Source organism: Parus major, chromosome 1 (genome assembly GCF_001522545.3).
Source record: "Parus major isolate Abel chromosome 1, Parus_major1.1, whole genome shotgun sequence".
In the NCBI taxonomy this organism is placed as follows: domain Eukaryota; kingdom Metazoa; phylum Chordata; class Aves; order Passeriformes; family Paridae; genus Parus; species Parus major.
The window spans coordinates 70763620-70787046 of NC_031768.1; the positions used below are offsets into that span (position 1 = coordinate 70763620).

General features: G+C 37.2%; 1 protein-coding gene across 1 annotated transcript in view; it reads left to right on the forward strand.

The window, feature by feature from the left end:
* Positions 1–23427, forward strand: part of MICU2 (mitochondrial calcium uptake 2) — a 137747-nt gene that overhangs the window by 63759 nt on the left and 50561 nt on the right. Inside the window, exon 2 of the mRNA XM_015636727.1 lies at positions 12110–12257. Within this exon, the coding sequence (XP_015492213.1) occupies positions 12134–12257 (124 nt within the window). The 5' untranslated portion in view covers positions 12110–12133. The remainder of the gene's footprint in view (positions 1–12109; positions 12258–23427) is intronic.

Below are 23427 nucleotides of genomic sequence, written 5' to 3' on the forward strand. Positions count from 1 at the left end.
CTGGGGTTTGTGGTTGATAATTAGTACCAGCTAGAAATCAAGTCATCCATTTGTGCTTTCAAAACTTAAATTATTCTGGTGGCTAGTGAACCTTCTCCATCAGAGCAGGAGAAAACTAACAGGCATTACTTTTATTTAGTATTGTAAACATTTACAAATAGACAGTCTGTCTTGAAAGAATTTACAAATACCTGAAGTCTTAAGATGTCTGATAAGTCATTTTTTTGTTGAGAGAAAAGAGTTTGGACAAAGATAGAATTAATTTGACTCAGTTTGGGTTTTACATAATTTCGTCCTTCTTGACTTAAATGTCACAGTCAAACTGTTTCACTAGAGAAGTCTGAGATAAAGATAATCTTAAAATACTTTTAAGAGGAGAAGAGTGAATTGCATCAGATAGAGGTTTGGACCTCCCAGAGAAATGTAAGATTTGTGCTAATAGCAGTTTGCTTCCAAGAATATGGCAGATTTGATAAATGAAGCAACACTGATAACTACAGAGGTCTTGAAAAAGAAAATCAGCACATGCTTGATGACCTGCTTGAATGGTACTACAACCTCTGCAAAAGCTGTTTAAGGTGCAGCCAGGATGGCTGAAAACAACTTTATCTCTTGTACAGAGGAATGTAGCACTGAGAAGTGGATGACCTACTAGGTACGGGGTTTTCCTAGATTCAGATGTTGCAGAGAAGAAATTTTTGGTTCTGGTTGTGGCCTTGCAGTCTCACTGAAGGTGCACCAGTGATGGGCTTTGAAGGGAAGATTGAGAAAACATACTTGAACTTTGATTATAGAAGAACAGTACAAAATTAGAGCATGGAATTTATAAACACTGGTAAAAAATGAAAGGTCAATACAACTCTGCTCTTATCAGGAATACTGTGGTTTTACACTCTAATAGCTCCAATTAAAACAAGTATTTGATAGTGTTACTCTATTCACAGAGTTTGATACTGAATTCAACTTTTAGGATAACTCTTGAAAATTTTAAATGGGAAAGTGACCTTTTGAATTTCTCTGATGTAAATCCAATATTCTGAACAATTATCTTCCTGCTGTTCAGTTTAAAGGTAGTAAGACCTCTTTGCAAATACAGTGTGTGTGTGTTAAATTTAATTAATTTAACTAATTCAAACTTTTGTTACCTTCTGCTGGTGCCCTGAACTATATCTCATCTGTTCAGTTTTCTGTGGGTTTTCTATTAGGGGCTGTCAAAAACTGACTTTAAACATTCTGATCTACACAGCAATTTGAATATTATCCTTACCAGTTTCATGTGTGATGTATGTTGCAGCCTATTGAAAACTTCAGCTATTACACAAATTTTTTGATTAAATATGATGCTAAGTTCAACGTAAATAGGTTCTTTTGAATGGGGGAAATTTAAATTTCTGAATTATTTTTTCAAATATTTTGAATTCCTTGTGAATTTTTTACAAACTAATGTTGATGAAAGTATTTCCATTAGTAAATGGAAATACCAGAATTTAGATAAAACTTTCACTGTGGTTTCTGTTTTCCAGGTGGCACAGTGGAACTGTTTTAGCTGTCTCTCTTCATCCAGTCCTTCCATACCTAATCTCTGTGTCATATGGAAGTGCTGTAGAAGAAAAATTCTGAATAGGTAGAAAGTTTAAAAAAATAAGCAAGTCTATGAAAAATATGCCTGGCTGTTGGAAAATATAGTGTGTTTTAAGACATTCAGGTTTTACACATGACATTATCACAAGATCAGTGACTCCTACAGAAAACAAATCATTTGTTTAGAAGGGAAGTCAGCAGCTTTATGGAGAAATAAATATAATTTTACAACTTAATTACAGTATAAACATTTCTTGTAGTTGCAGTGACTTTGTTGTTATTGTTGGATTAATCTTACAGGACATATGGATATTTGTTTTGGTACCTCCTGGGACCTGCTTAATCCTCTGAGCATAGTTCTGACCACTCTTTTAAAGAGCCTAACTCGCTAGCCATTTTTCATTTGTGTGACTAAATGTTGAATAAATAAAGGGGATGGGAGGGGAGATAGAGAGAAAAGCTTTAAACCTTTAAAGATGTTCTATTTTCTTTCCTTTTCAAGTTTTTATTCTGTGATTAATTTGCTACTCTGGAAGTTTTATCTAATAGTGTTAGTTCACTGAAATAAAGTGAAGAATTTCACACTTCCCAGCTGCTGTTGAATGCTTTAGGAGGGTTGGTGGTGGTAGTCTTTTCTATGGCAACCTAATCAGTTAACTCCCCTTCACTTACGGCACCTTTTTAAGTACCAGACTCTCTGAGAACTGAGAAAATATCTTGGTATAAATAACATAGCTAATAATGGGGGTTAAAACCTGATGGAATTCTTGTGGAGTAAAAAGTATATTGTGACTTTCAGATTCCTTTTGTTTTCAATTTGTTTGTTTATGCAAAAGAACCTGGAGTGTATAGATCTGTCCTTTTTAATTTTTTTTTCTTTCAATTTGTGTGTGTCTTTATCTTGAAAGATTTGTTATAAAAGGGCTGGAGAAAAGCTTAGAAAACTTAACTTCCCCCTCACACACTTCGAGGAAATTTTCAGGTTTCTGGGCAAAGAGTAATGTGATTAGTTCTGTGATATTCACATAATTATAGAAGGGAATGCTGACATTTTTGGAACACAGTTTTCCTGTCTTTCCAGCAATCTACCACATCAGGGATTCTTGGGGGTCTTCTTTATTTTAGACAATGATTTTTTAATTTTTTTTTTCTAAATTTCAGTATATTTATAACAAATGCATGTGTAGTTACAATGGCCTATTTTGTTGTGTTTTGATTTTATTTGGGGTGGGTTTTGCTTGGTTTTTATTTTAAAAAAACCCAACAAACCATAAACTGTAAAACTCCGTTACCAGTATTTACTGGGTTTTATGTGGCTTTGCTGTAGAAAGCCATCCTAAGGGTGTGTGCAACTGGACTGTTCACTGCTATAATGTGCAGTGACTTGTAACACTGTTAAATACATATGTGGATTAAAACAAGAGCGTTAAAGCACAACCCTGTAGATCATGTTTTGTATAAAGAATAAATTAAGGGCTCCTGTCTCAGTTGAGCCTCTCTTCTATGAATCATCACATTTTTAAATCGAGTTTTCTTTATGTCAGAGCCTTCCAAAAGGGAAACACTGAAATTTGGATAAATTCGTAATAGCTACAAGTTTCTTTTAAAGTCTTTGCAGATTGACTAAATAGAAACACTCATTTACAGAAACTGATGACAGCTAGTATATATGATAGTCGGATATTTAAGATTCTACTTGGTGGTTTTTTTTTCATTCTTTGATTGTGTCATATAAACGTTTTTAGACCTTATGTACATCTTCTGTTTGGTTTGAGTTCTGTTTACTCTTCTACACCAAAACATAGTTCTTAACCCAGGAAGGTGAAATCACAGGGTATTTCTACTTGGGGGGAGCTTGTCTTTGGTAGAGAAGTGGTTTTAAATCCATAGGTTCTGCATGGTTGGTTTTGATCAGTCCTGTGCTAGCCTGGTTGGCAACTGCAGCACTCAGTGTATTTCTTGTAATGCTGTCTCAGTGTCATGATGAAAATTCCCTGGCAGAGCAAGTATGAAGTACCTAAGTTAAAAATTAACGGGATTTGCGTAATTATATTTGGCACATAGCATGTTTCAGGGAGTGGTACAGCAATCCAAGGCTTTTCTACATCTACTCTTGTTGGAAGCCCTGTGCCATCAGCCACCATTTAAAGCATTTTGGATGTGCAAACATGTTAAGAATAGTGCTTAAACAAGATTGATATTCTGAAATACATTTCAAAAACAAGTGGCAGTGTTCTCTGATGACAGAGAGGCAGTTTCTTTCACAGTGTTTCCCTTGAAGCACTTACATTGTGTATAAAATATCATGCCGGTGTAATGACTTTGAGGGACTACTCATTTGGCACATTGTTGCTAACCTAGGGTATACAGAACTCCAGAAAGTGTGTGCAACCATTGACAGAAGCACTTTGAAGTTGTAAAAAGTTTGTGAGACAAGTTCTGGTATGTTTCTGTTCTTTTTTTTTTCTCCACTTATCACTGAACTTCCCACTATCTTAATTCCATTGTGTTTACCACTTCTTGCTCGGCCATTGCACAGATTAAAGTAGCCATCCTGTTTCTAGTCCCTTTTATTCATCCGTGAACATGGAGATATTTAAATATGCACCACCATTATTGCATGCTAACACATTTGTTTAATTTTACAAAACAAACAAAAACAAACAAAAGAAAACCCACACACACCCTCAAAACTTGAAAGTGTAACAACTTTGCTTTTTACTATGTAACTCTACTGTCTGCTCCATCAAATCTAGCTCCCTTATCCTCGGAGTTTAATCTCTTTAAACTTGAGTCTGTACTGCTTAGTTTACCTATTGGAAAGTTGCCTCCTCTTTTTGTCACCTTCTCTTGGTCTAGGTTTTAAATATGCCTTCCCTTAGGTTCTTCTGCTTAGCTCACTATGTCCAGCATTAAATATTTACCCCTTCAAATTCTTCCATATGAGCACTGAGTCCAGAATTTGTCTTGTTCAGAACAAAAGTTGTCTGGCATTCAACCACCTACTATTAAAGTAGTTAACATTTTTTTCTGTCTGTACAGTTGTTGCAGGACCAAGCACTATGACAGTAAAAACCTTTTAAAGATAGAAATCATCAGGTAAATATATGGCACCATGCAGCTGGCATGAGTTGGACTGCAAAACTTCCTAGAGTTTGAAGTTGCACTTCTCAAACTCAGGCATATGTAGTCCTGTTTTCAAGGGCGTGCAGTTAAAACTGAATCTCAAGTAATAAATGGATTATCTCCTGATGTAGTTCAGAACAGATGAAGTAGAGCCTCTATCTGAGATACCCAATCAAAGTGAACAGTTATTTGAAAGGGCATATGGTTTCCTTCTGCAGCAAAAGTACACTTAAAGAAGTAAAGTCCTATCAGCTTGAAAATCCTGAAGATCTGCAAGCTCAGGGTAAGTAAAATCAGATGGCTTAGAGGCTTTCCCAGCTTCCCCTGAGAAGGTGTGCAGAGAGACAGTCCATACATCATTTGAATTGAGAAGGAGGAGGTAAAATAAAGATATTATGGTGTTTCAAAACAAGCTTGATCAGCAGGTCAAGGATTTCTGCCCCTCCGTTCTCTCGTGAGACCCGATGTGGAGAGATGCACTCATCTCTGGGGCCTCCAGTGTAAGGACATGGACCTGCTGGAGTGACTCCAGCACCTCTCTTATAAAGCTGCTGGAGAGGAACTTTTTACAAGGGCATGTGACAAGGGGTGATGGTTCTAAGATGGAAAGAGGGCAGATTTAGATTAGATATTAGGAGGAAATTCTTTACTATGAGGGTGGTGAAGCAATGGCACAGGTTGTCTAGAGAAGTTGTAGCTGCTCCTTCCCTGGAATTGTTGATGGCTGGGCTGAATGAGATTTAGAATAACCGGGTCTAGTGGGAGATGTCCCTGCCCATGGCAGAAGATTGGAACTAGATGATTATAAGATCCCTTCTCACTCAATCCATTCTATGATTCTATGATTTTAAAAGCACGTAGTTAAGCACTGTGTTTGCACATTCATACATAGTATCTTTCAAAAATATCTAGCTCCTCTTAGTTTTTAAGATAAATGTGTTTGTGTCTTCACATTTTAACTGCACTTTAATGTGGAGTGATTGACTGAGAAAGATCCGTGAGAAGAAGATGTAACACATTTTGCACCCAAGTCTACTGACTGTCAAATACAATGTAATGAGCTCTCCCAGAAAGTTGTGTGGACACATTTCCTGGGTGTGTTGTCTTTGAGGCATCAGTGTGGTCCCCCTGCCACTCCGTATGTATTTAGTACTTCTGCACCAGTGTTTGAGTGGTGTGTCAGCCTCAGTAGGGGAATGTGTAACTAGGCTGGTGTGATAACTCGCAAGTAGGGGTGAAAATGTATGGTTTGTTAAATTAATTAACTGGTTCCCTGGCTTGTTAGAGCTTGGGTACCTTATCTGCCTTTCTTATATTCTGTTTCGGGAAATGTATTAGTTTTATACTTTGTTTTATGCTTACGTTTAAAAATGAGCTCTGGTAAGGCAGAAATTCTAGAATTAAATGCTGAAACTAAAAACCCTTATAAACTGAGACTGCTTTCTGTATTATCCTCATGCTCAAGTTAATTCTCCATTTAGGGAGAATTACGGTGTAAGGGTGCTGGTAACAGTAGATCTGCTCTGTGTGCACAATTTAGTCTGAACTCAGTGAAAAGCAAAGGGAGGGAGAGAAAAATTAAAACCAAAAATGGCAGGGGTTTAGATGCAAATAAACTCCTCAGCTGCTGCTTCAAACATAACCGTCACTAATTAGTACCAGCACAGCAGAAGTGACTGAGCAGCTATTTGAAAGAAAGGAGGCGAGTGGCACCTGTTAGTGCATAGAAAGGGCTTCATCTAATTTTCAAGTGTTTATATTCAGCCGTTAAGAGCAGCCAGACACAAGAGTTTTGCATTCTCGTTCTTCTCCTGTGCTTATTTTAGCAGTCTGTTTTCTGTCTCGGAAGTAGTTCCTGAGAAGGTATTTTTAATCTCTCTCCCTTTTCGTACTTAGGGATTTTAGGATGATTTGAGCTTTTAGTAATGTAGTTGTTTGTTCAGTTTCAGTCACTCAAATACTTAGAATTGATTTCCAGAGAAATACGTTGTCTGTGTGGGTTCTGTGCTTTTTTTTTTCACCACCTCCCACCCCTACCCCCCCCGCAGCTTACTTTATGTCCAGGCTAGCAGATTGATTTGCAAGCTCAGAAAACATTATGTTGCAAAAAAGTAATACAGATCAATTCATATCACCAGAACATTTTGGTTCTGATCTTATTTCTTTTACATGTTGTTGGTTTTGGTAGCTGCTGGTGCATTTGATCAAGACATGGCTCACATTCTTTATTATAAAAGCACAAACTACTTTTGCACATACTTATGCAAGCTTTCTTAAATATTATGATCTTGAGCTTTCTGTAAGTCACATATTTCTGTCAAATGGATTTCTTGTCAAAACTCTCTTCTATCAATTATTGCTTTGAAACATTCAGCTCTGAGCGTTATTCCTCTGTGCATTCAGCGTGCCTGCTGGGTACTTTAACATGTGCAGCAGAGTTGGAGGCCGAGTTACATTTTCTGTTGTTTTGATTATTTTCAAATGGATTGGTTGAAATTGAGATACAATAATGACACTAGTTAACTGCAACGTTTTCATCAGCCATGGAGAAATTTGATACAGAGTTGCTAAATCCCTCTGTAGATCTAGTGTGAATTAATGGATCCAAACCTGAAGCTCCCAGAGATCCGGCTGGCACCAACTGGAATTTAATGACATCCGACACATTGGTTTAGTTATTCTTGTAGCAGGTAAAATGAGTATTACATGTTAATTCTACCAGCATAGAAGAAGAGGAATTAAAAATAGTGATCCTCTTTTCAGATGAGGGGGGGAAAAAAAAAAACGGTTTAAAATATCATGGTTTTTTTTTTCCCAAGGAAAAAGGAAGAAAGGTATGTAGAAAATAGAAGAAAAAAAGGCAATGAAAGGATACAAAGAGACAAAATAAGTAGATTGTATGGAAAGGAGTAGGGTAAAGGAAGAAAAACTGTTGGAAAAATTAAATGGAAAGTGTATTCTATTTTATAAATAGAAAAGATTAAGATAGAAAACTTGAAAGGCACAGGCACATTGAAACACCAAATTCTGTGCAAAGGGACAAAAAGTAAAATGAATGAAAGGGGAAGACACAATTTTAAATTGAAGAGAGAGATCACTGCGTACAGTATTTTAAAATAATTTATCTCTAATAATCAGCAGTGTATACTTGAGTTTGTACATAGGAATTACTTTGATTTTTAATGGATACAGAATAAGTGTTACCAAAAATCGCATTACAGTGATCAGCAGTGTTCCTAAAAACACAGGTAAGGGTTATTAATGTTTTATTTATGTAACCCTTCATTTTTATTTAATTTAAAAAAAAAAAAGCTACAGTAAACATAAAGGGTTTCTTTGACTTAAGCTTGCTATTTTTCATGCAAAAAAAAAAAAAGCCAAAGATTGAACACCATGAATTCTATAATAGTATTTTACATTCAGAAGACTGACTGATAAACAGATTAATTATATCAATGTGAAAATTAATGGTATGAAGTAATGTTGTTGCCCTTAGGCATTTCTCAGTGCAGGAAGCCAGGAAGGAAACCATAGTCTTTGGTAAGGCTTGTGGCTGGTCAGCTCCTGATCCATTGCCATGCCAGCTGCACAGCATCCTCCTGGAGCCCTTTTCATGTCATTCAATTCTGATTTACCATCAGCTATCATAGCTTTACCATGCACATTCTGAAACTGGCACTGGAGGCTTGACATAAAACCACAAAAACAACTAAATTCCAAGATAAAGCTGAAATTTCATTCTCAGTTCTCTTGCTTGTGGGGGTGCTCTGGACCATGTGGGAACGCCCAGTGTTTGAAGCCCTGGCTGGACCCACACACAGAAGAACAAGCTAAGAGTGGAATTTCAGCACATGCCTTAACATAAATGCCATGTAGCTCTTTGTGGTTTTATTTCTCCTATATGGCACTGTTAGAGGCAAAAATAAGCCGAAGTCAATCCCAGAGTTATTTTAAACTATGCTTACAAGAGTCTTGTGGTGATAGTAATAGATTCTTCTCACCCATTGTGCCTCTGAAATTTAAATTTTTCTATCCAGCTTGCCTTGGGTTTGCAGTGTTGGAAACTGCTGAGGTGTTAGATTACAGATACCTTAATTTCTGAGATTCAGCCTTAAATACACAATTATTTCTTATAGTATAGCTGTCTTCACTTGAAACTCACTTTGTGGAATAGAATTAAAGAGGAAAACTCTGCTTTTTGCTCAATACGTGCATTTTTATAAGCAAAATTAGCTTTCACAGTATTTTTTAAAATGTCAGGAAGTCAAATCTTTTCTATCTGAAGGACTTACTGGATGACTCAGGAAAATCTTCTTGGAAATTAGTCAGGATTTAATTGAAGTGGGAAGGATACTGAATTGTGGAGAGAGAGCTTGCTCCCCTCTGCACTCTTTAGATTGGTACTTCAAAAGAAGATCAATCTTAATTGTAAGTGATTGAATCAGCCTTTTCTTCAAAACATAATTTTTATTTAATCTTTGGTTAGGCATTTGGAATAATGATTAGAATAGTTATTCAAACATTTATATATTCTAAGAACAAATGGGAGTTATGCTTATAATTTATTTTTTTTCAAAAAACTAGAGCTTTATACTTCTTCCCATGTATTTCCATCCCTTACCAGCTGTCTTTGGTGGGTCTGGCATCCCTGCTTATTGAAGACTTGGAGAGATACGTATTGGTGAAGAAAATAAGAGTGAATGAGAGTGAGGGATACAGCTTTTAAATGAGGTAGCAGCTGCTCTAGCTGAGCTCATGCTCATGTCCTGAAGGGTGTTCTTTTCAGGTGACAAGTTTCTTCAATAGTGACAGGAGGTCAGGAATTTTGCAAAAGCTTAGGAAAAAAAGTAGGAGATGGCACAGCTGATTTATTTCTTCCTGTTTCATCCTCATTTGTGCTAGTTTTGAAGCTGATGTTCATAAGACGTTAGCCAGGGCTGTTTTGCAAATCAGGGATGCCAGTTTCACAAAAAGAAAAGGGTTTGATGAGTCCATAATCACATATTATTGTAATTCTGGTGGGAATAGGTTCCTTTCCATATACAAAGCACTCTTCAGAATTAATATGTGAAAATGTGAACACAGAATCACAGAATATGCTGAGTTTGAAGAGACCCATCAGGATCATCAAGTCCAGCTCCTGGCCCTGCACAGAACACCCCAAGAACCACACCATAGGCCTGAGAGTGTTGTCCAAATGCTTCTTGAACTCTGCCCAGCTGGTGCAGTGACCCTGGGGAGCCTGTTCCAGTGCCCAAATACCCTCTGGGTGAAGAGCCTTACCCTAATACCCAACTTAAACCTCCCCTGACTCAACTTCAGGCCATTCCCTTTTGGTCCTGTCACTGCTCACCACAGAGATCAGTGCCTGCCCCTCCTCTTCCCCTCACAAGGAAGCTGCAGACTGCAATGAGGTCTCCCCTCAGTCTCCTCCAGGCTGAACACACCTAAGCCAAGTGACCTAAGCCACTCCATATACATCTTTTCCTCAAGGCCCTTCTCCCTCTGTTACCCTCCTATGGACACTCTCTCAACAGCTTAATATCTTTCTTATATGGTGGTGACCAAAACTGGAACCTTTGTGTTTCAGTTAAAATTGTGGATTGCTGAAATTCAGTGTTCTGTTATCAGTAACAAAGTTAGCTTTAGACAGAATTCATATAAATACTACAAGACTTAAGAAAATTGAAAATCCAGTTGGTTTGAACATGTTGTAGAATTTGCTTTTTACTTCTTCTCTAAACTTTTTTTTATTTTGTATTTATGCAGAAAGATTTCTTTTCATTACATAATTTTGGTTAAAGAGTAACTGTGAAACCATTTTCCACTTTTTCTTCAATTTGCCTTTGGGGAAAAATTGCTTATGTTACTGTGAGAAGGATGTGATTTTAATAAAAATGCAGCGTATATACCCAGCAACCATGAAATACTTATTTGAGATTTGCAGCGTTTGTTGAATATTCTTAACTAAGCAACTATAGAGTGACTTGTCCCCTAAAGTTTTTAAGAGTATAAAGCTACATTTGTTGCTGCATTTGGTTTATTTTTAATCTGTATTCTCCAGAGCACTCAGGTCTGAACAGTAGAAGTGCACTCCAGTTGTAGGCCATGATAGAGCTCTATACTGCAAGAAGCTTAAAGCAATTCTGTCTAAACCAAAGCAAGTCTTGGCTTCAGATACTTAGAGGTAGCCCATATTTTCGTGGCCCATCTGGAGTATGACAGTTCTAAATCTAAATAATTAGTATTTTGGGTTTTTTCTTCTTGTTGGTTCCCTCCCACCCTTCGTTGAAACCTGAGGTTTGAGGCAAACAAACACGCTACGAGGGAGAACTAAAATTGACTACAACAGGTGCCTGTAGCCTATCATTCTGTGAAATATTTTAACAAGTCCTTCATGCTAACACAGAGGTGCAAGGCATGAGATTAAATGGCAAGTTGAAGCCTTCTATTTAGAAATATAATAACGTACAATATAATATATGGTGGTAATTGTTCTGTGATTAACGTTCAAATACACAGAGTGTGCATTCTGAATTTCAGAGTTTCTCATTTTCCTGTTGTCATTTACCATTTCTAAATCCTATATTGTAAATATCTCTGTTTCACCAGGCCTGTGTTCCCTTTTGCTGCCAGTAAATGCTGGTGCTACTCATCAGAGTATTGACAGCTTGTATGGTTTTGATCCTGAATCTTTCAATATTTATGAGAAGAGGGTTAAGTTGGAGATTTTTTGTTTCCTAGACTAGTTGAATCTTTGCATGTGGTGGTATGATCTCTGACTCTTTTGTTGGTGTTTTCATTGCTTTTCCCATTTTTCTGACTTACCTGAAAGACAGGCCCATACTTAAACTAGAACATCATTATTCTCCCATCTTAGCAGTTGCTCCACAATTTGATAATTAACTTCAGGAATGGGTCATTTACATGGATATGCAGCACAGTTCAGCCTTTGCTGAGCCTGCCACTAACCTGGCAAGATACTGTTTCCTGTTGGGTGGGCTTAGGTTTTTTGTTGAGTTAGCTAGCTAACTATGCTCACTAATTTATGCACTAACAATTTGGCTCAGCGAGAGCCCAACAAGTGGCAGAGCTGGCAAAAAAAGGAGGTGCAGGACCAGCCAAGAGCAGGGGAGTGGAAAGTGGGAGCAGCCTTTGGTGACATCCAGCCATTAATTTGGCTCACCTGTGTTGTTAAAGCATGTTGTCAATGAAGCCAAAAAATACTTTGACTATCATATAAGCATGTCATTCTTTAAGACTGTGACATAAAAGCTTTAATTGCTGCTAGCTTTTTGTTGTGGTTACCCAAAAAATACTGAGGTTGATCAAGATTGAGTATAGGATTTTTTCTAATTACATCTTTGGTCTACAAATGTGGTGGACTTTTTTTCTTTTTCAGAAGGAAGATGTCATTCATGCAGACATGGATGAAAGACTGTCTCTTCGAAAGCACCGCTTCATGCATTTTGCATCATTGGAATATGAAGGAGAATATTACATGACACCAAGAGATTTCTTGTTCTCAGTGATGTTTGATCAAGTTGAACGTAAGTTGTTTTCATGTCACTGTATTTGTGAAGGAGAAGAAACTCGCTGGTCCCCTTAGAGATGTCAGTTGCAAATTGCTGAGATGATATCCTTTATGTTACATAAATCAGCAGAAGCCAGTTTTTAAATGCTGCCCATATGGATTCTCACAGACACCACTACCCTTTACCCAAATGAAGTGAGGTTGATGATTTAGAAACTGGTGACTTGCTGATGACATCACTGCATAATTCACGTGTCTGATCAGTATGTAGTACCTCAATTGCTTACATGCCACAGAAAATAGAATGAGTGTATTATAATAGTGTTTATACCACTCCTGGTACTGTTATCTTCTGTCCACTTCACCAGTGAGTAACTCGGTGACCCTTTTTCTTAGAAGAGGCACTGATGGGAGTGAGATGAGAATAATAGAGCCCAGAGTTCAGTTATACATTTTTGGTTTTAAATCTCCTTTGATTTTTACATAACCTAATTAAGAACAAATCAAAATCACAGATGTCTTTTCAAGAACTACTTATAAAAGTGCTTTCTGAGGAGAAGATAGGAACAGCACACAAATAAAAAGTGGATAGATCATTGTCCTTTTCTGCAGGTTTCCTGGCTTCATTAATTCTGCCTCATTCCTTAAGCTTCTTTTGTCTTTGTCTCTTCTATTATTTTCATGATACAGTAATTTTTTTGATGATACATGCTTTTATCCTCAAAAAAATTAGGTTTTACATTTTTCCAAGATTAGGTTTTTTTTTTTGCTTTTGAAAGGTTAAGCTTTCCAGTTTCCAGAGAGGATTGGCACTTAGAGGACAAATACTCTGTTAGTTCATCATCTGAGGGAAAGAGGGAGAAATCCCACCTTTAGTAGTTATCTGCTACAATCTTCACATGCTGACCAGGAGAGCATGTTGTCTAGCAAAAGCTGTTCAAAGCCTGTGATGCTCTGCCCACCTACCAGCAAATGCTGTAGTGACTTGGGAGTATTGAACTGTCTGGACTCCTTCTGACAATCCAGAAGGGAATTCAAGGTCCTGTGGAAGGGTTTGAGAGACAGGGAGGAGGAAGGAGACCGGAACGCACTTTGATTCAAGCCTGTCGAAAACCTAGGGCAGAAAGCAGTTTAAAAGAGCTGCAAGTGGTCAAAGAATAAGACGCAAGTATCTGAAATAAAAGGAGTTTTCCAGTATGTGACAAAAATCTGTATGTGATAAGGATACATGAATTCACTGCTGACAAATAGCTTCTAATATTACTCAGGGCTGAATATAAATCCTTAGAAGTACTTTATGACCTTCAGAGGTCACAGAGATTTTTAAAACATTGTTTTTTACTGTATGGGTATTAGACTTTGTTCCCCCTCAAAACTTAAGTCATTAAGTTAAAATTTTGAGTTTTCCAGCCTGAAAGACATTGAATACAGAAACATTTAGTTTTGAAGGTGTGGTTTTCAGACAGTTGTCTCTGAAGACAAGGTTAAAGAGATAAGTGTTTTTCAGTCCTAGCCTTTCATACATATTAATTGGTTACTCCAAGTATAATAGTACACATTCAGATTTTTAATGAAGTGGTATGTGGTGAAATTTATTTGCAATGCAGCCAAGTTAATTTCAGTTCCTTTGTTAATATGAGTAGGAAATAGCATTAAACAGAAACGAATAAATAATGACAAGAAAAAAAACACAACTTTGCTCTAATGCATATTTAGCATTTCAAATTGAGGTCAGGCTTGCAGCAGTAGCATCATAGATGCTTGGTAGAAAAATGCTGACACTTGAATCAAATGTTCTTAAATATTTTTTTAACGGTCATTGGGATGGATTCTTTGGCCAGTAGCATAAACACAATGGTAAGCAATTAATTTCTCTTGATTGGGATTTTACATTTTTATGTGACTGCAAACAGACACAGAATTTGATAGTAGAGAAATATGGCACTTGAAGTATTTTAAAGGCAATGGTTTTATTCATCATGTTTAGAAGAGTTTCATAAGAGGAAAATAAACAGACCTATCTCAAGTGTCTATCCTGTTTTATTCAGAGTAGGTCAAGACAGTGAACTTAATACCAAAGCAGCAATTATTTTGGATGCCTTCCACTTTTATAAAAAAATAATTATTTTTCACCCTGAACAGTGCCTTTAGAAAGGAAAAAGGTATGACTTATCCTAGAAAACCCTTCACTTACTGCATACTTAGATGCAATTTTAACATGTGATCCTGCGTACAAATGGTGAGTCCTACGATGCTGAACTTCAAGCTGTAATGATTTGGTTATTCTTTACCTATTTTTGATTAATTTCTAATAAGTAAAAAATCCCAGACCTCTCAGCAAAATCTGAAGTACCCTGGCAGTAACCGTTCATAAATATTTGCTTGGAGTTTTCCAATTGGATGCTGTTTATAGTAATGTGGAAGACTTAGGGCTGTTCTAAAGTTTTGTTTCTGCTGTACTTTTTACAGACAATATGCAGAAATGTACGACTAGCTTCATGAGCAGTTTACTTGTGCACCTCAAGAAATATTGCTGAGGTTGATCTGTCCCTATTCAGAGATAAACACTCCCACAAGGGAAAAAGGGAACCAAAAAGAGGCATGAGAAACAGTTATGAATTGGGAATAGGAGACCTTGGCCAGCCAGCTTTAGGCTTTTTTGCTCATGGGTGGTTGTCACTGGAGAATTACTTTGAAACCTCCTTAAACATTGTCGAATTTAGCAGAAAGTGAATGTGTTGTGTAAACCAGATGAGTTGTTGGTGCTAGCATTAAAAAAAATATCAAAATATTTCAGCTATGTGCACTTCGTCAAGTGAATTCCTGTACATAGTTGGATGGAATTTATTACTGAAGCAAAAATCTTAGGTGTGCCCTTTGACAAGGTTGCAAAAGATGCAATAAATTATGATTTATTATGGAACACTTTACCAGATAAGAAAACAGATGAACTGTACTGCAAATATATCAGCTGTCATCCAGCCTAAGTGATCTTGAGCCCTGTCTGGTAGACCTTAGTTCACTGCCTCTGGCCATTTGTTTCCTGCTGCATGGGTTTCTCTATTACTCATTTTCTTTAAAGTAGGCAAAAGTTGTGAAATATAGGCATTCCTGCTAATTAAATCACACCTTCCAAGTTATTTGTCAGGGTGATAACAAAGAAAAATATTTACAGTATTGCCATGTAAGGAGAATGAGCTGATAACAAATGCAGAGTTTCCTGACAGACTTTCTGTTCTGCATATTGACAAAGCAAAGACCTCTCTAAAGGAATAAAGACACCATCCAAAAAAAATCTGCTTGCTTTTAGAGGCAGTGCTTCACACCAAGTTACTCTGTAAATATGTGCCTAGTTCTATTGCTGTTAGTCATTTTATGAAAGGAAGCAGCCACATCTTTATAAACAGCAGCAAACAGTAAATGAGATGTGGTAGTGTGGCACAGCATTTGTGCCAGCGCAAAACTAACACAACAGCTTTTTTTTCTACCAGTTAGTGCAGTGCATACTAAACACAACACCATTGGGGATTTTGGATTCGTGGCTGAATGCCATGTAATCTTGTGTTAAAACTATGTTACCACAGGGATATGCAAAACTAGCCAAGTTCTTCTGGGTAATCTGTGGGATGTTCATGTAAATCATCATACCTGATGCAATGATGGTTTAGTGAAAAAGTGTTCTTTGTTACTGTTCTTATTGTGATGTAAAAATACTTCAAAATGTCTAGTAATATCTAAAACAAATGATATAAATGTGTTGCATCAGAAATTCTAGCACTTGTAAGATCTCAGGTACAGGAAGGATAAAATTCTGCTGCTTTACACTGAGTTTTCATTACAATGCAGGAGCATTTTCAAGAGACCCTTCATGTAAAAACTTGTGTCTTAAACAGCTGTGCCTAATATTTATTATTAGGCTCATATTCCAGATTAGACAACAGATACTGTGTTAGAGCTCCATGGAAATACCATCTCTGATGTGCTGCTGCAGAACATATAAGAAAATCTGTATTAATTTTTGAAAAGGACAGCAAGAGTCCTTTAGGAAATGAAGATTTTACAGTGCATTGAATTTAAACTGTGCTTATGTTCATTTTTTTTTCTGGAGAAGATTACTCTAATAGTCTTCCAGGTAGAAAACAAACCTTCATGTTACCTTGTCTGATAACAATTGACACTTGCTAAATAAAGATCTTAATCCTTCTGTGCCTACTCAGTCCAGATTTAATGTGTCGTAGCATCTTCATTCATTCAGCTACTGTAAAAGAGATTTTCCTGCATTCTACATTACCAGGGTACCAGAGGCAGTATTTCCATGGCAGAGTCCTATCTGTCAGTGAGGATTAGTGTCTTGTAAGTTTCCTTGGAGAAGTTGTTAAGCTTTGTGTGGGAACACAGTTGGCACAAAATTGTGATGTGTTTGCAGGCTTGATATTTGACTTTATGTGTGGCTTCCTGTCACAGCATCAGCATGGCCATGGCTCTGAGTGAATCTGAGGAAAGGACACAGTGCAAGACTGTGGTGGCTAAAAATTGAGTTCTCCATTGTCCTTAGTTGAGGTCAGTGCTGGTGCAGTCAGTGGTGTTGGGAGAGCCAAGAGGGACCAGTCAGTAGATGAGCACTTTGGAATGAGCTGAGTCAGTCCTTTTATTTTTGGATCTTGAGTTTTTTGCTTTTGGCAGGAGTTCAGATGCCTATACTTTGGTGTCTTCTTTTTGACCTGAATTTCATACACAATAACTAATCATACTCGTGTGAGTCATGCATCAGTGTCAGATCTAAAATCTAGGATTCAGAGTCAAAGAATAAGATTGAAGCTTGTCTAGATAGAGAAGCTTTATATGGGAAGCAGGGATTGAAGTGTTGTATGGGGAGCCATTGATACAGCGGGGAACTGAATTCAATCCTTTCAAATTCCTAATGTGTTAACAAGGAAATTTTTCTTCCCTCTATCTCTGCATTTAGTGTTTTTTTAGTACAAATATGTCATTGTTGCTCAAATCCCCCGAACACAGTAGAGAACTCTGCAAGCTGAGTATGCACGACAAAGACGACCCTTTGCCCAGTGATAGATGGAAGCTAAAATTAAGATAAATCCAAAGAAATAACATGATGGTTTAAAGTCATTAGATTAATCTCTTCTGAATTTTAGAAAATGAAACAAAATCAGCCATTTCTAGCCAAAGCTTCTTAGTCATCATTGTTTACTCATTTCTTAAAGTGGGGTTGTGAGTAAAGGAAAATAATATTCCCGACTAACTGAGCACAAAAGCAAAGATAAACATTGATTGCTGAAAATGTCTTCCATACTGTGGATTTTTCATCCTCAGCTATCCCACATCAACCAAAATGCATTAGAAAATCCTACCACAACCCTGTCAAAGTCTTCAAAGTATCTTACTTTCACTTTCCCTTAAGTGTCCAAGTAGAACATTAAAATTGTGCATAAAATACCATATTGTTTTGGATCTAATGTTGTGCCTCAGCCAATTGTTGGTAATTAAATAAGCTAAATAAGGGAGATTTTTGTTTTTCCTTTTGTCTTCATCGATTAGATGTTAACTCTGATAACTAATGTACGTAGGCTGTGTGTTTATCTAAAAACTAATTGGATGGTAAATAGTGATTTGTTTAGAAAAAAGGCAGAAATTCCTATGATCTTGAGTAATGTGTATTTATGTCTGGACATATGTTTTGTTGAGAACTCAAACACTAAGGCACTTTCATAATGGTTGCATCACAAGTTACTACAGAACAGGATCAAAGATGGGATTCTTGTGGAGAAATGCAGCGTTCCCTTCTGCAGCATGCAAATCTGCTCTGCTGGCCAGGCTTGTTTTTTAGTGTATTAACCACTGGCCTCTGCAGCAACTTATTTGTTTGCTCCCATTTTTCAGAAAAGTGTGTTTGGTTGAGAGTCTGAAAAAGAGCTGAAGGGGAGCAGTGCTGAGAAAAGAGGTGTTAGGTGAATGCTGGCTTCCAGCACTGTAGCCCTGCAGCTGCAAGGAAGCCTGCACAGTCAGATGGGAGAGCAGGAGGAAAGGGAACCATGGAGTGTGTTTTAGCATATCATTGCACAGGGTAAATATGTATTTTTTTCCCTCCACTTCTATTTCCATGCGTTCAACCGTGTTGAAAATACCTGAGATACATTCCTTGTACAGTCAAATTTGAAAATGTATTTTTGAACTTTAAATTTATACTGACATTGTATTAATTACATTTGTTTGCTTGCAGGTTTGTCTCTGACATAACCTGCATATGACAACAATAAGGCTATACTGAGCTCATGTCTCTGTTGTGATTGATTCCTATTTTTCCCTTTGTGGCATTGCTAACTGGCTGAGGAGTGATGCAGATTCAGAGTTCTTACCTCAGTTGACTGCAGTGCTTACTGATTAGGTAAAAACTCAGGCAAGATGATTTGAAAATACATTACTAGCTATCTAGCTTTCTGAAAAACAGTTCAATGAGAAGATAAATTACAGCTTCTCAGTGAATGAAAGCAATTTTTAAGAACTCAGCACAAAAATAGTACCAAGAATTAAAGCAATCAGGCTTCAGCAGAGTTGTGAGCAAGAGGAAAGTGGTCTCAATGCACATCTTGAAGGATTTGGTTATTTAAAGTGTGAAAGTTATTGGCTATTTAATGGCATCTGAATGGAAAACAGATTCCCTGAAACGAATGAAAATATATTGTGCGCGTACAGAATACTTGTAGTGCAAGTAATGGAAAGATCTGGTTATTAATAACAGGAGTCTGCTTGTTGTATAAACATTGTCTGCCTTAGAATTTCAGAAGTCTTGCAACAGTTTCTGCTTTAGTCAAGTATTCCAGTTTTGTGACATGCTAATATGATATTTAAATACCTAGCAGAGAAATCACTTTTTTTATACATATGGGCACATTTCAAGAGCTCATTCTTGGTCTCTGAATATTTTTCCTATCTTTGAAGACTTTTTAAATTTTTTAGAACACTGTTTCAACTTCTTTTATAACATACTGTCAACATACCACAGAAGGTATCTCTGGGATTTGTTCTCCCACAGGTTCTGAATACTTTTTGACAGAGTAGTTCAGTATTTTTTTTTAAGTAATGCAATGGAACTTAATCAGTTCTGAAACATCCTGCTTAACTGACAATTAAGTCTTAACAGATGTAGCGTGAAAATCAGATTCAATTAATTTTTTCACTCTTAAGTGTATTTTAATTTCTTACAACATATGTCCTCAACACAGACAGATATTGGTTTATACCTAAGAAGTACAGTCTGGTTTTAAAATTCCTTGGCTTGCATTCAGTTATTTAAGAACTGATGAGGATCTGCAGACCACTGGCAAATGATAGCAGGTGCTAGGAGCGCAGGTCAGGCTCCAGCCAAAATCTAGCATGCATTCTAGCCTCATATTTTCAGTTGTTTGTAACTCTTTTGGTACTGATGGTTCCGTGCTTTTCCTTAGGCCAATGATGAATTTTTATTGTATTAGTCATACAATTTATCCTTTTTTGACTAACTTTGATACAGACTACTATTTTCCCCGTGCTTGTTCTTATAAGAAATCTTACATTATGAGTTTGTTAAAAATGCCTAAGGTAGAACCACAGAGTATCAATCACCTTTCTTCTAGGCAGTAGCAGCAGGCAAGGTGTGCAGCCTGCTTTGGTAGGCGAGAGGAGCTGTCCTTACTTGCCAAACAGCTGGCGTCTCCAGGGGCACCTTTGAGAAGTTCCATTGCTCCCTCTTTGGAAAACACTGGCACTGATTCCCTAAGGGAGAAACTGGCCAGGTTATGCTCTGTTTTTCACTGCCCAGCCTTGCACCTGCAGTGGGTTATAGCACCAATTGTGCTCAGTAGCCTTCCTCATCTGCTGTGAAACAAAAGCAAATACTGAGTTCAAAGACTTTTTTCCATGTGTAAAACACACAGGTTCCTCTTGTTAGAGCCACCTGCTTATATGGCAGTGCCCTCCCTTGGGTTACCAGCTTCATTAGTGCAGAGGAGAATGCAGACAGGAGACAATTCTTAGTAATCAAATCAGTCATCCAGTCCCTCAAAGAGCTCAGGTCCTCATACCACCATCCATATTGCTGGCAAGCACCTGGTCATTCTGCTGGCTGCATCTTTTTTAAGTATCTTTCCTCTCAGACTTGGAAAAGCCTGAACATGAAAGGATTTTACAGACACAGCTAACAAAAAAATGCTACATTTTGTAACAAATCCTGCCTTGGTTGTTACCAGACAAAAAGTAGTTCAGCATTGCTAGTAGGTCCAAATCCATCCTACCTGGCCATTCTTGGTTTTTCTAGCTGCTTTTTTCAGCTAATCAGTATACATAAAATGCCATTGTCCAGGGACTTTGTTCACCAAGAGCTGCAATCATACTTGGCTTAATAAAAGTTTTTAAATGGGCTCCTTGCGTGGAATTTAAATAGAAGACATAGCCAAGACAGCCACCTTTTGATGTTATTCAGTTTATTCCAGTTGTCTTTCGGGACTGATGTTTGAAATCTTCAGAACGATGCAGCTCGTTTTCCCAGGCGCCAGCCTTCTTTTCAAGTCTTGAGTGCGTGTCCTTTGTGCCAATACCTCTAATATTTCTGGAACTACTGAGACAGTGAAATCTTGCTGCTGCATCAGTATTGGCAAGCACGTAGTAGGTCACGTATCCCACTAGAGAAACTGCCAGTTCCAGAAAACAGAGGACTTTTCTCCTTTTCTGTTCCTCTCCAAATGTTTGGGTTTGTTTTTTTTTATTTTTGTTTCTCCTGGGGAAGGGGTGTGCATGTGTTTGTTTGTCATCCACACCCTGACAATAGCATTTATTTCTTTTCTGTGGATTTGTTGGAGACGGAATGTGAGAGCTTCCTTCTGTTGCACTGTCAGTTTCTTGGGAGAAACTATAAAATCTAATGCTCAAAAATTTCATCTGCTTCTCTGGCTTTCTTTGAATTGACTAAGGAGAAATATTTTTTGCCAGCTGTATGGTGGTGAAGGTAGTCTATACTGCTGAAAAAGTGAGAGGGTCTTTTAAACTAGTATGGTCATTTTAAAAGTACACTGGGCAACATAAATTACTCTACACTTTCACTAGAAGAAAGCTGTCTATTGTTTGCTTTTCATCTGTACCAACTGTGAGAATTATAAAAAACCCATTTAAAATTTGATTTCTTTGTTGTTTCAATCTCTTTCCTCTGCAGCTAAAATAAATGCTATTTATTTTAGCATTTATTCCTCCTATTTCAGGAGGACAGTTGTTACTCTTTATTTCCAGTATTTCTGTAAAGAGGAGAAAGGATATCTGCTTAGTCAAACCATTGAAGAACACTCATATCTATTGCCACTGCTTACCTAAGTTAACATGTAATATCTTATAATGTACTTTTATGGATTTGTATCCTCTATTAGGGGAATACTTAATGGCTTAGTACTTGTCTTTAACATTTCATAGCTAAGTGTTTCAAAATGTATCATATATGTTCTGTAAGTCAGCTCCAATTTCAGCAATATAAAATAAAACAAACTTAAACTACAGACCTCATACGTTTTTCCATACTCAATTTAAATAATTTTTAACCACTGATTATATTGGAAAACAGTGATACTGTTCACATATCTCTGTGGCTTAAAACATCTGCTGATATCCACCCTTAAAATGAAATGCATATAGCCTGTGCTCCACTCATAATCACAACGTGCAGAACAGCTTCCAGCACCAAAGGTGCTTTGGTCCTCACTTGTACCTCCATGTGTCTGCCAAGCTGAAGATACTGGGGTAGAGCAAATTATTTTCTGCATCCTTAGGTGAGGAAATTATTTGTATTGTGATTAAAACAGAAAAGAGAGATCTGGCAAAGAACATCCGCTTAGGAGGTCATGTACAGTCAAGGGCTTGATGCTCCCAGGTAAGGTACATTTTTGCTCAGGGAAAGGAAAAAATATTCATTTTCACAGTCCACAGTTGCCCTTGGAGGAGAAATTAGTTTTGTCAGGGAAGCTGAGAATGGCAAGAAGGAGACAACACAAGGATAATTGGAAGTGGTGGACACAGAAGATCAGTATACTGAAGGCTGCTGTAAGTTAAATGAGGCATTAGTGGGAATTTTGATGTAAAATGTACTTCTGCATTTGGTTTTGCCTTCTTAATTGTATTTACTGAATAAATGTTTCTGTTCTATTTCTGTCTTGACCTATTACAATGTTTCCTCCAGTGCTTAATAAGGCCAGAATTCTATAGAAAATCTGACTGTAAAATAAAAGCCAGGGCAAAGCCAAGTGTGTTTCAGAGGTTTGCTTCATCAGGTTATTTTAATTCAGGGGGAGAAAAGCTTTTTTCTGAGGAAATAAGAAAATTCTAGAAAAGAACAACTTATTTTTTGAAAGAAACTCATGATCTTATTTGTGGGTTTTTTAATATTTTTTTTTATTTCTCCCAGTTTTCTTTTTTCTTTATCATGTGAGGAGTTTGAAGTCAAAGGGTCAAGTTGTGGCTTATCTTTTCTCTTATTCAGTCTGCAAAGTTCATTCTTTAATGTAGAGGAGGGGCTCTAGTTGGTGCCCAAGACTTTTTGTTTGTACTGCTACAGAAGGCTGATGAACATTATGTCAATAATTTTTGAACATATTATTAGCAACATTAATTTTCAAATTGACCAAGCTGTTTTGTGTGTAAGTGCAGTAAGCTATGATTAACACATGTTTTTAAGCTCTTCTATGATTTCTCTTAACTTCAGTTCTTTCCAGTCTTAGGGGAGTTCTCAGACTTTTCATGATCCTGCTCTTCTTCCCATTACCACCTAGTCTGCTAAATAAAGGCGATGTTTCAAATTAGTTTTATGTAACTGTCTTCACTCTGCTGTTCTGAGAAACTAATAAAACCTAGCAAAATCTCTTCAATGAGGTTTTTGTATGGCAAAAATAGGTTAAACCTTTCTTAGCTTAAAAAACAGGAGCATCCTGTTATCACTGGAGCCCCTGCTGTAGGAAAGCTTTCCAAACATCTGTTAATTGCTGTGTGGCAGATGTTAATGATATATAAACAAGTCAGACTCAGCAGGGGCTGTTACTGGTTCGCTTAGAGCTTCTCTGTGAGCTAATAACAGAATAAGCTAATCTTAGAAGTGGAAAGAAACTCCAGGCTAATTTAAAGATGAGAATGATGTGGACCGTCAACTGAAGGAAAGC